Genomic DNA, 12,341 nt, shown 5'->3' with positions numbered 1-12,341 from the left:
CTTTTCCCTGGCTCTCTGTGTGATGTAGGAGGGCAGAACTTGCCTGGAGCCTCTGTGTAGTAAGTGACACAGGACACCAAGGGCTGCGGGGCTTCCCATTTGGCCCATGAAAGTGCCAGCCACTGAAGACCACCACCACTCCTGGCAGAAGCCACACAGTTTGGCACATTTATAAAATATGTAAAACAGGGTGGGGTGAGGGGAGACAGAAGCATGAGGTGTCCAGGGTGGCATGACAGACACCAGACATGCACCGTGCATTTAAGCCCCCTCCCCCAGCCCCTTTCCCTAACCCAGCCCAGAGCAGCACCCCCCACCCCCCTCCCCTGCCACTGCCCTCAGGCTGGTGGCTTTGTAGAAGACAGGGGACCAGGGCTAGGGGTGCTGCCATTTGCCCCAGGGACAAGGACAAGAAGCCTTAGATGAGTCTGGTTGGGAGGTGGAGCAGTGGGGGAGGAAGGCAGACATCCTCCACTTAGACATGCAGGAGAGTGGCCTGTGGGACCCCAGCAGTGGGGGTGGAGGCAGGGCCAACCTTGGAGAAGCCCCACCAATCGGAAATCTAAGGCAAGGGTCCCAGTGTCCCCTCAAGCCCACGCCTCCATACACACATATACACACACACACAGGCGGCACACTCACAACCCTGAGCACACCCCAATGGGGCTCACACCCCGCATCCCTCAAGAGCCCCTCTGGAGCTCGGGAGGAGGCTTTCCCCTTAGGCCAGGCCCAGCCTGAGACAGGTTCTCTCTTCCAGTAGCTGGGCCAGCCCTCTTCAGGGTGGGGAGAGGGACAGCCAGAGGCCACAGGGCCAGGCAGGCTGGGTAGCGGCCCAGCAGACCTCCCCAAGCTGGCAGAGCCGGTGACCGCAGAGTCTAGGTGGGCAGGAGCAGCAGTACTGCTATACCCGCACGGGGGGCCCTGAGCAGGCCGTCAGTGGCCCCCGAGACCCATACTCATAGTCCGCGTCTGTGGGCGAGGCCATGAAGGAGCTCAGCGAGCTCCCCGTCTGCCGGTCCCGGAAGCTCTGGATGTAGCTCTGTGGGAAAGTAAACACGGGTGTAAGCGTGGAAATCCTGCCCCGGAAGCCACCTCCAGGGACATCCTCTCCTTGCACGCCACAGCCTCAGACTCACCCCAGAGTGTCACAGGCCCAGGGCCTCACCACACCCATAGTCCATAGCGCGAGACCCTACCCATACTATACCTCATTAAAATTCCTACTCAGGACACCTTTCCCCCAGTCCTAGAGCTGGACCCGTCAGTCTCCTTGTGCAGGGGTTACAATAGGCAGACAAATGCTAGCCCTTCTAGATCGAGATCGGCCTCTGGGGAAGGCCCAGTTCCGTTGGACAGAGTCTACAGTACTCCCTTCTCCCCCCATTCAGGCTGGAGGGGCCCAGGTTGCTCACCGGGGAGAGGACATCTCCATTGAAGCGTTTGATGGGCACGGGCCTGCGCCGATAGGCGGGGTCAGGAGGCCCGGGTCTTGGAGGAGCCCGGGGGCCTCTGGGGGGCGCTCGAGGGGGTCTCTTCTTCCTCCGCTTCTCCTTGCGCTCTTCCTGCTGCCGAATCCGCATCAGCTGCACGCGTCGTCGCTGCCGGCTGATGACCACTGTGCAGGGGTGGGCAGAGAAGGGTCTCACAGGCTCACACGCCTCGTGTCCTCCAAGCCTCCCTGATCCTTCCTACCTCAGGGCTCCAGGCGTCCAGATTCCCTTTGTCCATAACCTCCTGCTCCCCCTTCCTTTCCCCATCTCCCACGCCCCAAATGGGACTTCCTGCAGTTGTTCTTTTCTTCCAAAGGTCATATGGAAGATTCCTAGACTTCTAAGTACTCCCTCTCCAGCTATTATCCCTTTCCCAATCCTGAGCCCCAGGTGACTCACCTAAACCAGCCGTCATCATCTCTCAATTGGACAACTACAGCCTCCTTCTCACTGGTTGGGCCTTCCATGCTTGCCCCCCCCCCCACAATGTTTCTTACACTCAGCAATCAGAATGAGCATCCCAAACGCTAAATGAGATTCTATCCACCCCCTGCTTTAAACCTGCAATAGCATCACATTGCCCTCCTGGTAAAATCCAGAGTCCTAATCACGGCCCACAGGGCCCGCACAGTCGGTATGCCTCACCCACCACACTGCAGCCCACTTCCTCAACAAGCCAAGATCTTTCTTTCTGGGGACTGCCCTTGCTGTTCCCTCTTTTTCTAGCTCTTTGCACGTGGCCTCTTATCCTTGAGCACTCTACTCAAATGTCACCTCTTCCTAGCGGCCTTCCTTGACCCCTGTGGCCGTAACAGCCTCTGTAGGTCACTTGTTTACATTGCCCTGCATATTTCTTTCGTATCACTCCGGAGCTGGAATTATCTAGTTTGTATGCATTCTGTTGTCTGTCTCCCTCCACCTGAATGCAACCCCATGAGCGCAGGGTCCTTTTCTGTTGGATCCCCTGTGCCTGAAACGGGCTTGCCACAGAGCCACTGCCCCATACCTTGTTGCAGAATGAATAGTGGGGCTGAGGTCCTGTCTTCCCAGACCCTGAGCCAGTCAGCTCTCTAACCCTATTGAGGCCTTTGGCTACTAGTGTGTACTGCTCCTTCCCCCGTGCCCCATTTGCTCAGTCCTCCCACCCGTCCTTGGCCACTCATTTCTCTCTCACCCACCCTGGCCTGGACCCTCTCACCTTCCGTGTGGGAGTCCCCCTCGGCCGTCACCCGCCACTGCACCAGAACGCCCATCAGGCTGAGCAGGGGCCAAAGTGCCAGCAGGGCCCAGCTCCGCCAGCAGAGGGGGGGTACTGGGGCGGCACGCAGTCGCTCCACCGCGTAGCGCCCCAGCAGCAGCAGCTCAGCAAAGTAGTCAGCGGCAGTGGCGATGAGCGCAGCACCTGTCACGGCGGTGGCCAGGGTGGTGAGTGGTCGCGGCCAACGCAGTGTGAGCAGGGCGCAGAGTAGGCCGCCCCCCAGCAGCAGCCCCAGTGGGCCCCACACAGAGCCTGGCTGGTAGTAGGGAGCGGAGCCCAGCAGGGCGGCAGCAGCGAGCAGCAGACCCAACAGCAGCCCCACCAGGAAGAGGCCCACACTGCGCACCAGCATGGCCACCAGCCCGCAGAGCAGCCCGATGCCCAGTGCGATGCCCGCACTTGCCCCGGCACTCAGCTGTGTCTCCAGCACCCGCTCTCGGTAGCACAGCAGGAAGATGACCACCGAGCCAAACAGCAACCCAGTGAGGAAGAGTACTGCCTTGAAGCAGCGGTAACCTGGAGGGGAACAAGGGCTAGTGAGGGGCCAAAATGAGGTCACCAGGCTCCAGAAAGGGGATCAGAGGGGTTATGGACATGAGAATCACAGAGGAACCAGGAGCAGGTCACTAAGGTCAGAATCTTGGGGGCCACTGGAGTTCTGAGGGCATCAGTGATGGGACCATTGGGGTCCAAGGAGGTCAGAGAGATAGGTCATTGGGACTCACTGGGAAAGCAGAGAGATAAGAGTTACTGAGATGAGTGTTGGGTCTTTGAGGGTCAGATAAACCATTGGAGTCAAGAGTGAATCAGTGATAGGGTCATTAGGGTCTTTGGAATCATAGGGGTCAGAGAGAGAGGTCATTTGGGGTCACAGGCGATCAGCAATAGAATCACTGGGGCCTTAGGAGGGATTGTTCAGAGATACGAGGTATTTAGAAGTCAGAAAGAACTTGAGAGATGAGGGTCACACAGGTTCAGAAAGATAATGTCTTTAAGGGGTAACAGGGCTTCAGAGATACAACATTAGTAGAAAATTACAAAGAGAATGGAAAAGCAGGGTTATTGGGGAGGGGTTCCAGAAGATGAGGTCATTGCAAGCAGGGGAATTAACAGACATGGAATCGTTGAAAGTGTTAAAGGGTTTCTGAGAGAGGGTAATATTGAAGCCAGAGAAATGGGAGATCATGAGGGTAAGCAGACAATGGCATCATAGGGACCAAAGTGTCAGGAGTAACAGAGGGAGACAGAGGGATGGAAGGTAATGAGATAACTGGAGGCGGCTGGGGGTCACTAGGGTCATAGAGTGTTCAAGAGGATTATAAGGGGAACCGGTGGTCATGGAGTTTCAGAAAAATGGAAGTTATACCCATTAAGGGTAACTGGAAGAGTGAGGGACTTGTAGATACTGAACAGTTGGGAAGATGGAAGTCAGAGATGGAGGTCAAGGGGTCAGGGTACGCCAAAGAGAAAGTTCATAAAGAGATTCAGGAGGTGCCTGGGTGGCTCAGTCAGTTAAGCATCCGACTCTTGATTTTGGCTCAGGCTGTGATCTCGAGATAGTGAGATTGAGCCCCATGTTGGGCTCTGTGCTGAGCATGGAGCCTGCGTGGGATCCTCTCTCTCCCTCTGCACCTCTTCCCTGCTCTTGTGCATATTCTCTCTCTCTCTCTCTCTCTCTCTCTCTCTCTCTCTCTCTCAAAAATAAATTAAAAAAAGAGGAGATTCAGTTTTAGGAATGAGGGAAGCATCAGAGTCCAAGAGGTTCTGGGGTCAGATAGAGGAGTAGGGCATACACAAGGGCTCAGAGTCCAAGAGCCTGGGAATGAGGGCATCCAAGGTGGGTAAAGTGGCAGAGAAGCCCAGGGGAGAGAATGTCAGGCTGCTTGAGCAACTGCAGAGAGAGTGGGTATGGGTAGTGGAGAGCATGAGGTGACAGACTCCTTAGAGACCCAGAATGTGTCCTAAACCCTTAGAAGGGCACATCTTCTTGCTCATTCTGCAGTTGTTCAGCTTAGAGTTTGGGGGTGGAAGAGGAGGGACCATCTGGCTCCCATCCTTACCTACTACACAGCCATTCTAGGGGGAGGTATAAATGCTGCAGAACACTAGTCTCATGGCACCTCTGCCCAGCCTGGAATCCAGATCTCCATGCTTCCTTTGTACTTCTTCCAGTTGTCTATAATGATCCTCCTGGAGGCTTCCCTTGGGCCCCAAGCCCATGGAGCTCACGCCCCTCTCTGAAATTCTGTAACTCTTGCAGTAGTCACCAGGCACTTATTCCACTAGCCCGTCTGGTACCTTTGTGCAAATTAGAAAAAGTCATGTCTTCCTCTAGGTAAAGCAGCCTTGTGCCAAGGCCTAGAGTTTGGCAAATGGACCATGGGCTGGATTTCAGCTCCCGGTTGCCTATTCAATTGAACTCCCTTGTGCAGTACCCATCTTAAACAACTTTATAGCAGGCCTGGTTACTATAGCTATCTCCATGTATGTGACTACCATCTAGCCCACTCTAACATGTATTACAGGTGTGAATGTTCCAGAAGTCTCTCCCCTATCAGACAATATGCCATGTGGTAAGGGACCATGTTCAACCACCCTGCTAAATGCTTTTCTGTGCCTACCTAGCACAGTGACCCAAACCCATCTTCACCATAATAGCTATTATTTATTGAGCATCTACTATTTTCCCAACAACCCTCTATGAGACAATTATCATCGTTCGCACAGTTTAGATGGGAAAACTGAGGCTCAGACAGGTTAATGTGCCGAGGTATCATAATTAGTAATGTGCAGAGCCAGTTTCAAATTCAAGCATGCTGAATTTAAAAGCCTGTGTTTTTTAGGACCTAGAGTCTAGATGATCCATGAACATGTGTGGGATGAAAGAAAGAGAAAAGAAAGATAGTTATTCATGGTGGTGGTGGTGATGGTGGTAGTGGTGATGATGTTCTAGAGAAGATTTGAGGCGCCTAAAAAATAATTTGGGAAACAGTGGGGAGCCCAGGTGAAGGATGAGGTAGGGGTCTCACCGAAGAAGCAGTAGACGACTCCGAACAGACAGCACATGATGCAGACGAGGGCCGGCAGTGCCTGGTACCTGCGCTCCAGGGGCTGCTCACAGGGTGCACCCCAGAAGGCATCATCTGGCTCGGGGGGCAGCAGCTGGAACCGCAGTGTCGCCACAGTGCCTGGCATAGTGCTGGGAATGGAAGGGAGTCAACCTCCCAGGTCAGCCTGACAAAGAGTAAGTTGGGGTCAAGGAGGAGTGCTGGGTCTCCACCAGGATGGGGGCAAGAATGGGAATGGGAGAACTAGGCAAGGACACCAGTGGACAAAGGAGTGATGCCCAGCTCTGGAAGCATCTCTGAAGTGGAGCAAAAGACAAAGGGAAACAAAAGTGCCTGGCTAAAGGAGGCTGAGATGTAGAAGTTAAAAGGGACCCTGGTTGGGGGAAGAGGAGGACAGTGTGCTGCCCATAAGAAAGAGGCAGCCAGGAGACTCCTCTGTGGGCGGCCAAATCTGGGATTGTCCAAGATCTACCTGGGCAGGAGGCGACCTGAGCTTCTGAGCGAAAGAGGCTGTGCAGGGGCCGGAGGGTCCGGGGTTGCAGAGCGCCAGAGGCCCCAGCTGACTGGGGTCCGGGAAAAGTCCGCCGAGCCGGGAAGGGGGCTGCTGGGCCGGAGGGACCGTTCTCTGTGCGGCGGCGTCGCTGCTCCGCCTCCAACACCGGCTGGCACTCCAGTGCCGCGGAGTCTGGGGACTCAGGCTGGGTCTGGGGAAGGGAAAGGAGCAGGAGCAGGGGCTTGGGCTGCCCCAGAGCCGCGGCCCCATGCCCTGAGCCCGCCCGCGGCCTTTGGTGCTGATGGACAGCTCCGGCCTCTGCTCCTGACGTCACTCAGGGCGCACCATCCAGGCAGGGGCGGGCTGCTTCTGACGTCACCAGGGACGCACCAACCACGCCGGGGGAGGCAGGGGACTCCGCCTCCGGCGTTTCCCTCACCGGCACTGAGGAGGGGGCACTTCCGGGGGTCCTTCCCCTTTAACCTCCCCCTTCTCCGTCTCCGGTAGCTGGAGCCCGAGACCCCACCCCGGGGGCGGGGACCTCGCAGTGACACGTCGGACAGCAGCGGCCGTGGTCGAGGCTCCTGCGCGGAGCGCTGGGACCCTGCGCCGGACGGAGGAGGATCGGAGCGCCGCGCAGGGGATTCGACTAGGACCGCGTCGGCGGGGAGGGAGCGGGCCCGCCCGCTTGGCCCGGGCCCTTCGGATCCGCCCCCTCCCCGGTCCCGCCCCCTCGGAGCCTCTTCTGGCTGCTGTGGGGCTGCTCCGGGCCCCGGGGCCCGTGGTCCCGGCGCCATGCGGGCATCGCTGCTGCTGTCGGTGCTGCGGCCCGCAGGGCCCGTGGCCGTGGGCATCTCCCTGGGCTTCACTCTGAGCTTGCTCAGCGTCACCTGGGTGGAGGAACCGTGTGGCCCAGGGCCGCCCCAACCGGGAGAGTCTGAGCTGCCGCCGCGCGGCAACACGAACGCGGCGCGCCGGCCCAACTCGGTGCAGCCGGGAGCGGAGCGCGAGAGGCCTGGGGTCGGCGCAGGCGCCGGGGAGAATTGGGAGCCGCGTGTCTTGCCCTACCACCCTGCACAGCCTGGCCAGGCCGCCAAAAAGGCCGTCAGGTAGGGATCAGCCCCGCCAGCCCCACCCCCTGGGCACCGGTCGGGTCGGGCGCGCCGGGGAGGCCGCCGGAGGCTGGGTTAGGCTCCGGAAGGAAGGGGCTGGCCAGCCAGGAAGTCTTTGGCCCCAATAACTTCCGATTGCCCTGCTTCCCCGGGAGCTGTGGAACCCATCTGAGGCCCTTTCTGGGCCCCGTCCAGGCCTGGGCGGAACTTGCCCTCCTCTGTCCTAAACTGGCTCGACCCCATGGTCCCTCATAGATCCTATTAGCTCCCTGATTGGGCTGTTGGGTTGCGAGAAATGACTGGTACTTGGAGTGGGTGCATAGAGAGAGGGAAAGAAAAAAGAGAAACCAGAATTTACCTGTATCTCTTGTTCCTGGGTGGGGCACCTCGGGATGAGGTTTGTGGGGGAGGGGTGAGGTACCCATCCCATTAATGCCTTTGCGCATGAGTTGAAATACTTTTCTTCTGAGCAACACTGAGTTCAAATTTCAGCTTTGCGACTTACCCTCTGCATTATGGAAGCTAAGTTACCGGAACTGCTGAGCCCCGGTTTTCCCTTGTCCCAAACACACTCAGTACATCCCTCTGCCCTATATTCCTTTACATCATTTATGTGATGTATTTGTGCTATGATGGCATATTTATATAGAAATAAGTATATACATGGTGTGTGGAGTATCTATGTGCTAAGCAGTTGCCTAAGTGCTTTGAATAGATACTATCAGCTCCTTTATGCAGAGCAGACTACTGAATGAGGCTCAGGTAGGTTAAATAACTTGCTCAAGGTTAAATAACTTGCTCAGAGAATCAAATCCACAATGTACCTCTCATATCTCCACACACATTGCCATCCCTCCCTCCTCAAGGCACTATATAGGTAAGGCAAATATTTCACGTAAATCCCCATGACCCCCGGGGAGTTGGTTATTCGTATCCTATTCGTAGGTGAAGAAACAGGCCCAGAGAGGATGTGACCTGCCAGAGCCTATGTTGTCTTCTGATAACCTTGTGCCCTCTTCTCCCCCAGAACCCGATACATCAGCACGGAGCTGGGCATCAGGCAGAGGCTGCTTGTGGCGGTGCTGACCTCACAAGCCACGTTGCCCACACTGGGTGTGGCCGTGAACCGCACGCTGGGGCACCGGCTAGAGCGTGTGGTGTTCCTGACGGGCTCTCGCGGCCGCAGGGCACCACCAGGCATGGCAGTGGTGACACTGGGTGAGGAGCGGCCCATAGGGCACCTGCACCTGGCACTGCGCCACCTACTGGAGCAACACGGTGACGACTTTGACTGGTTCTTCATAGTGCCGGATGCCACCTACACCGAGGCACATGGACTGGCTCGCCTAGCCGGCCGTCTGAGCCTGGCGGCCGCTGCCCACCTGTACCTGGGCCGGCCACAGGACTTCATCGGTGGAGAGCCCGCCCCAGGCCGCTACTGCCATGGCGGCTTTGGGGTGCTGCTGTCCCGCACACTGCTGCAGCAGCTGCGCCCCCACCTGGAAGGCTGCCGCAACGACATCGTCAGTGCGCGACCGGATGAGTGGCTGGGACGCTGCATCCTCGATGCCACAGGGGTGGGCTGCACTGGCGACCACGAGGTGGGAAGATAAGCCGCCCCGTTGGCACCTCCTGCCTGAGCTTGTGCCCTTCCCCCTCGGAGGCAAAGGGGTAGTTGGAAATAATAGGCCTGGGTTTCCATGCCAGTTCTGTCACTTTCTGTCCCTGTAACCTTGGGTGAATGACTGCATCTCCTGAACTTTGGTATCCTCATCCATACCAATGAAAATAACTATGGTTCAGGTGTGTTCTAAGGATTAGAAAAAATAAGGGAACCTTGCACATAGCAGGCGTTCAGTGTTGGCTACTATGATTTTTATTTGAGCCCCTGGACAGCTCTGAGATAGGATCCATATGCCCATTTCCACACATGAGCTAGCAGAGGCTCGCCCAAAGTCACACAAGCTAACAACTGGTCAAGGTGTACTTAAACCCAGTAATTCCGACTCCAGGTCCACATAGGTCATGGGAGGGGAAGATGAAATCCACACTGGGAGGTGAATGGGGAGCTGTCCCATCTCTTCCCATCATAGACCCCTTCCCTTCCTCTCCCCAGGGGGTACACTATAGCTACCTGGAGCTGAGCCCTGGGGAGCATGTGCAGGAAGGAGACCCCCGTTTCCGCAGTGCCCTGACAGCCCACCCTGTGCGTGACCCCGTACACATGTACCAGCTGCACAAAGCTTTTGCCCGAGCTGAGCTGGAACGAACATACCAGGAGATCCAGGAGTTGCAGGTATGGTCGGGGCCCTGGGGGACAGAGGGGACAGGTCCTAAGACATCTGAGATCCCAGGGAAGTCAAAACTAGAATCAGAACAAACTGGCTTCCCAGTCCCTCTTTGTTCCTGCCTTTTCTGAGAAGCTCTTCCAGAAGCCTCCCTTTTAATTCTTAGGTTGCCTCAATCTGGGGAAAGGAGGTGGAGGCCCTGGGATAGTAGAAATTGGGGACTAGGGACCCATCCCAAGTAGCACCTGCTGTCTGCTTAGTCGTCCAGCTCTGCGCTGGCCCCCACGGTCTCTACCTTGCTCCTGGTCTATTTTTCCGATCTAGTGGGAGATCCAGAACACCAGCCATCTGGCAGCCGATGGGGAGCGCGCAGCCGCCTGGCCTGTGGGCATTCCGGCACCATCCCGCCCGGCCTCCCGTTTTGAGGTGTTACGCTGGGACTATTTCACGGAGCAGCATGCTTTCTCCTGCGCCGATGGTTCGCCCCGCTGCCCGCTGCGAGGGGCTGACCGGGCCGATGTGGCTGACGTTCTGGGGGCGGCCCTGGAAGAGCTCAACCGTCGCTATCATCCAGCCCTGCGGCTCCAGAAGCAGCAGCTAGTTAATGGCTACCGACGCTTTGATCCTGCCCGGGGTATGGAGTACACACTGGACTTGCAGCTGGAGGCGCTCACCCCCCAGGGTGGCCGCCGGCCCCTCACCCGCCGGGTGCAGCTGCTGCGGCCACTGAGCCGTGTGGAGATCTTGCCTGTGCCCTACGTCACCGAAGCCTCGCGTCTCACCGTGTTACTGCCTCTGGCTGCGGCCGAGCGGGACCTGGCCCCTGGCTTCCTGGAAGCCTTCGCCACTGCGGCGCTGGAACCTGGCGATGCCGCGGCAGCCTTGACCCTGCTGCTCCTGTACGAGCCACGACAGGCCCAACGGGCGGCCCACGCGGATGTCTTCGCGCCCGTCAAGGCCCACGTGGCGGAACTGGAGCGGCGTTTCCCCGGGGCCCGGGTGCCCTGGCTCAGCGTGCAGACGGCCGCACCCTCCCCGCTGCGCCTCATGGATCTGCTCTCCAAGAAGCACCCGCTGGACACACTGTTCCTGCTGGCCGGGCCAGACACGGTGCTCACGCCTGACTTCCTGAACCGCTGCCGCATGCACGCCATCTCTGGCTGGCAGGCCTTCTTTCCCATGCACTTCCAGGCCTTCCACCCCGCCGTGGCCCCGCCCCAGGGCCCTGGGCCCCCGGAGCTGGGCCGAGACACGGGCCGCTTCGATCGCCAGGCAGCCAGCGAGGCCTGCTTCTACAACTCCGACTACGTGGCGGCCCGAGGGCGGCTGGCGGCGGCCTCAGAGCAGGAGGAGGAGCTGCTGGAGAGCATGGACGTGTACGAGCTGTTCCTGCGCTTCTCCGGCCTCCACGTTCTGCGGGCCGTGGAGCCGGCGCTGCTGCAGCGCTACCGGGCCCAGACGTGCAGTGCCCGGCTCAGCGAGGACCTGTACCACCGCTGCCGCCAGGGCGAGCTGGAGGGCCTGGGCTCCCGCACCCAGCTAGCCATGCTGCTCTTCGAGCAGGAGCAGGGCAACAGCACCTGAGCCCGCCCTGCGCCCCAGCACCCTGGCACGGCAGCACCCCTCTCCTCCCCAACAACCCAGAGTCACCTGCCAGCCTCGCCGGACAGGGCCGGCCGTGGTCTCAGACCCCAGGGCAGAGCCCGCTGGCCCCCTCTCTCTAGCTTTGTGGGTCCTTGGGCTCAGGACAAGCCCTGGGAGGTGCCTTTGGAGCCACCCCTTCTTGCCCCAAACCTGGTCTCCCTGCCTCTCCTCCCCCCACCCCCCCCAACGCCCCCCCCACCCCCCCGCCGCCCTTGACGCTGCTGATTCAGGCTGTGGCCTCTGAGTATTTATGCAGTGCAGTCTGCCTGACGCCAGCCCCATCTCCCTCCTGGGGGCTGGGCTGTAGATGAGTGGTTGGGGAAGCGGGGAGCTGAGAGAAGAAGGGGGGGTGTCCCCCGGCTTCTCCCTTCTGGACCTGGATGAAGCTCCCTGCCTTTAATAAACTGGCTGAGTGTGGACTAGTGATTCTGAGTTTTCACAAGGTGGCACAGGGACTGGCAGGGCTGGTGGTAAGGATGGAGACTCCCTTGTCCTGGCTGGGGGCCCCGGTCTCCTTTCCCGGGGACTAAGCCATGAGATGCCCAGCCCTGCCCCAGCTCACAGCTTGGTCATATGTGCACACGGAAAGTTCTTTAGGCCTCTTTATTCTCAGTTTCGTCAGCACTTATAAAACCAGACTGGAGGCAGAGAGGCCATTCAGGAAGGCTCCCTTCCCCACCCCCAAACTCAGCCAAGGTCTGATAGGTCAGCCTGCTCCCTGTGGAGGGGACTCCGAAGGCGGGGTGGGGGCAGGGGAAATTGGGAGCTAAGCCAGGCCTGCTGGGCCACCCAGTCCCCCTGCAAAAAGGGGAGCTGGGCCTGGAGAGGGACAGGAAGTAGGACCAGCCCAGCCCTCCTGAGTCCTGGGGGTTCTCCCTCTCCTGCTGACATTCTAGGGCTGGGACCCTGGCTGTCCCTGAATCACCCACCCCCATAGCCCCACCCTGCTTCTACTTCTGTATCCCCACCCCCACCCTGTCCTCCC

The 12,341-nt window shown here is 58.6% G+C and overlaps 2 protein-coding genes across 2 annotated transcripts; one reads left to right on the top strand and one right to left on the bottom strand.

Moving 5' to 3' along the window:
* Positions 1-147: 147 nt before the first annotated feature.
* Positions 148-6,626, bottom strand: TMEM198 (transmembrane protein 198). Its single transcript, XM_032594524.1, has 5 exons — positions 6,292-6,626; positions 5,781-5,985; positions 2,692-3,267; positions 1,416-1,618; positions 148-1,042 (listed from the first exon to the last, which is right to left on the bottom strand). Exons 2-5 carry the CDS (start codon positions 5,944-5,946, stop codon positions 905-907), a joined length of 1,083 nt encoding a protein of 360 aa, XP_032450415.1. The 5' UTR covers positions 5,947-5,985; positions 6,292-6,626; the 3' UTR covers positions 148-904.
* An 83-nt stretch (positions 6,627-6,709) lies between these two features.
* Positions 6,710-11,782, top strand: CHPF (chondroitin polymerizing factor). The gene is made up of 4 exons (XM_030324909.2): positions 6,710-7,421; positions 8,452-9,025; positions 9,541-9,720; positions 10,037-11,782. Exons 1-4 carry the CDS (start codon positions 7,108-7,110, stop codon positions 11,294-11,296), a joined length of 2,328 nt encoding a protein of 775 aa, XP_030180769.1. The 5' UTR covers positions 6,710-7,107; the 3' UTR covers positions 11,297-11,782.
* Positions 11,783-12,341: the final 559 nt, after the last annotated feature.

This window comes from Lynx canadensis, chromosome C1 (genome assembly GCF_007474595.2).
Source record: "Lynx canadensis isolate LIC74 chromosome C1, mLynCan4.pri.v2, whole genome shotgun sequence".
In the NCBI taxonomy this organism is placed as follows: Eukaryota; Metazoa; Chordata; class Mammalia; order Carnivora; family Felidae; genus Lynx; species Lynx canadensis.
This window is presented reverse-complemented; position numbering and strand designations above follow the sequence as displayed.

What these genes read in the sequence shown, in the direction of transcription:
- TMEM198 (XM_032594524.1), bottom strand. Translation starts at nt 5,946, where the DNA reads ATGCCAGGCACTGTGGCGACACTGCGGTTCCAGCTGCTGCCCCCCGAG. An exon ending in AGTCGTCTACTGCTTCTTCG is followed by an intron (nt 3,268 to 5,780) that starts GTGAGACCCCTA and finishes GTTCCCCTCCAG; the next exon opens with GTTACCGCTGCTTCAAGGCA. An exon ending in ATGGAGATGTCCTCTCCCCG is followed by an intron (nt 1,043 to 1,415) that starts GTGAGCAACCTG and finishes ACTTTCCCACAG; the next exon opens with AGCTACATCCAGAGCTTCCG.
- CHPF (XM_030324909.2), top strand. Translation starts at nt 7,108, where the DNA reads ATGCGGGCATCGCTGCTGCTGTCGGTGCTGCGGCCCGCAGGGCCCGTG. An exon ending in GCCGCCAAAAAGGCCGTCAG is followed by an intron (nt 7,422 to 8,451) that starts GTAGGGATCAGC and finishes CTTCTCCCCCAG; the next exon opens with AACCCGATACATCAGCACGG. An exon ending in AGGAGATCCAGGAGTTGCAG is followed by an intron (nt 9,721 to 10,036) that starts GTATGGTCGGGG and finishes TTTCCGATCTAG; the next exon opens with TGGGAGATCCAGAACACCAG.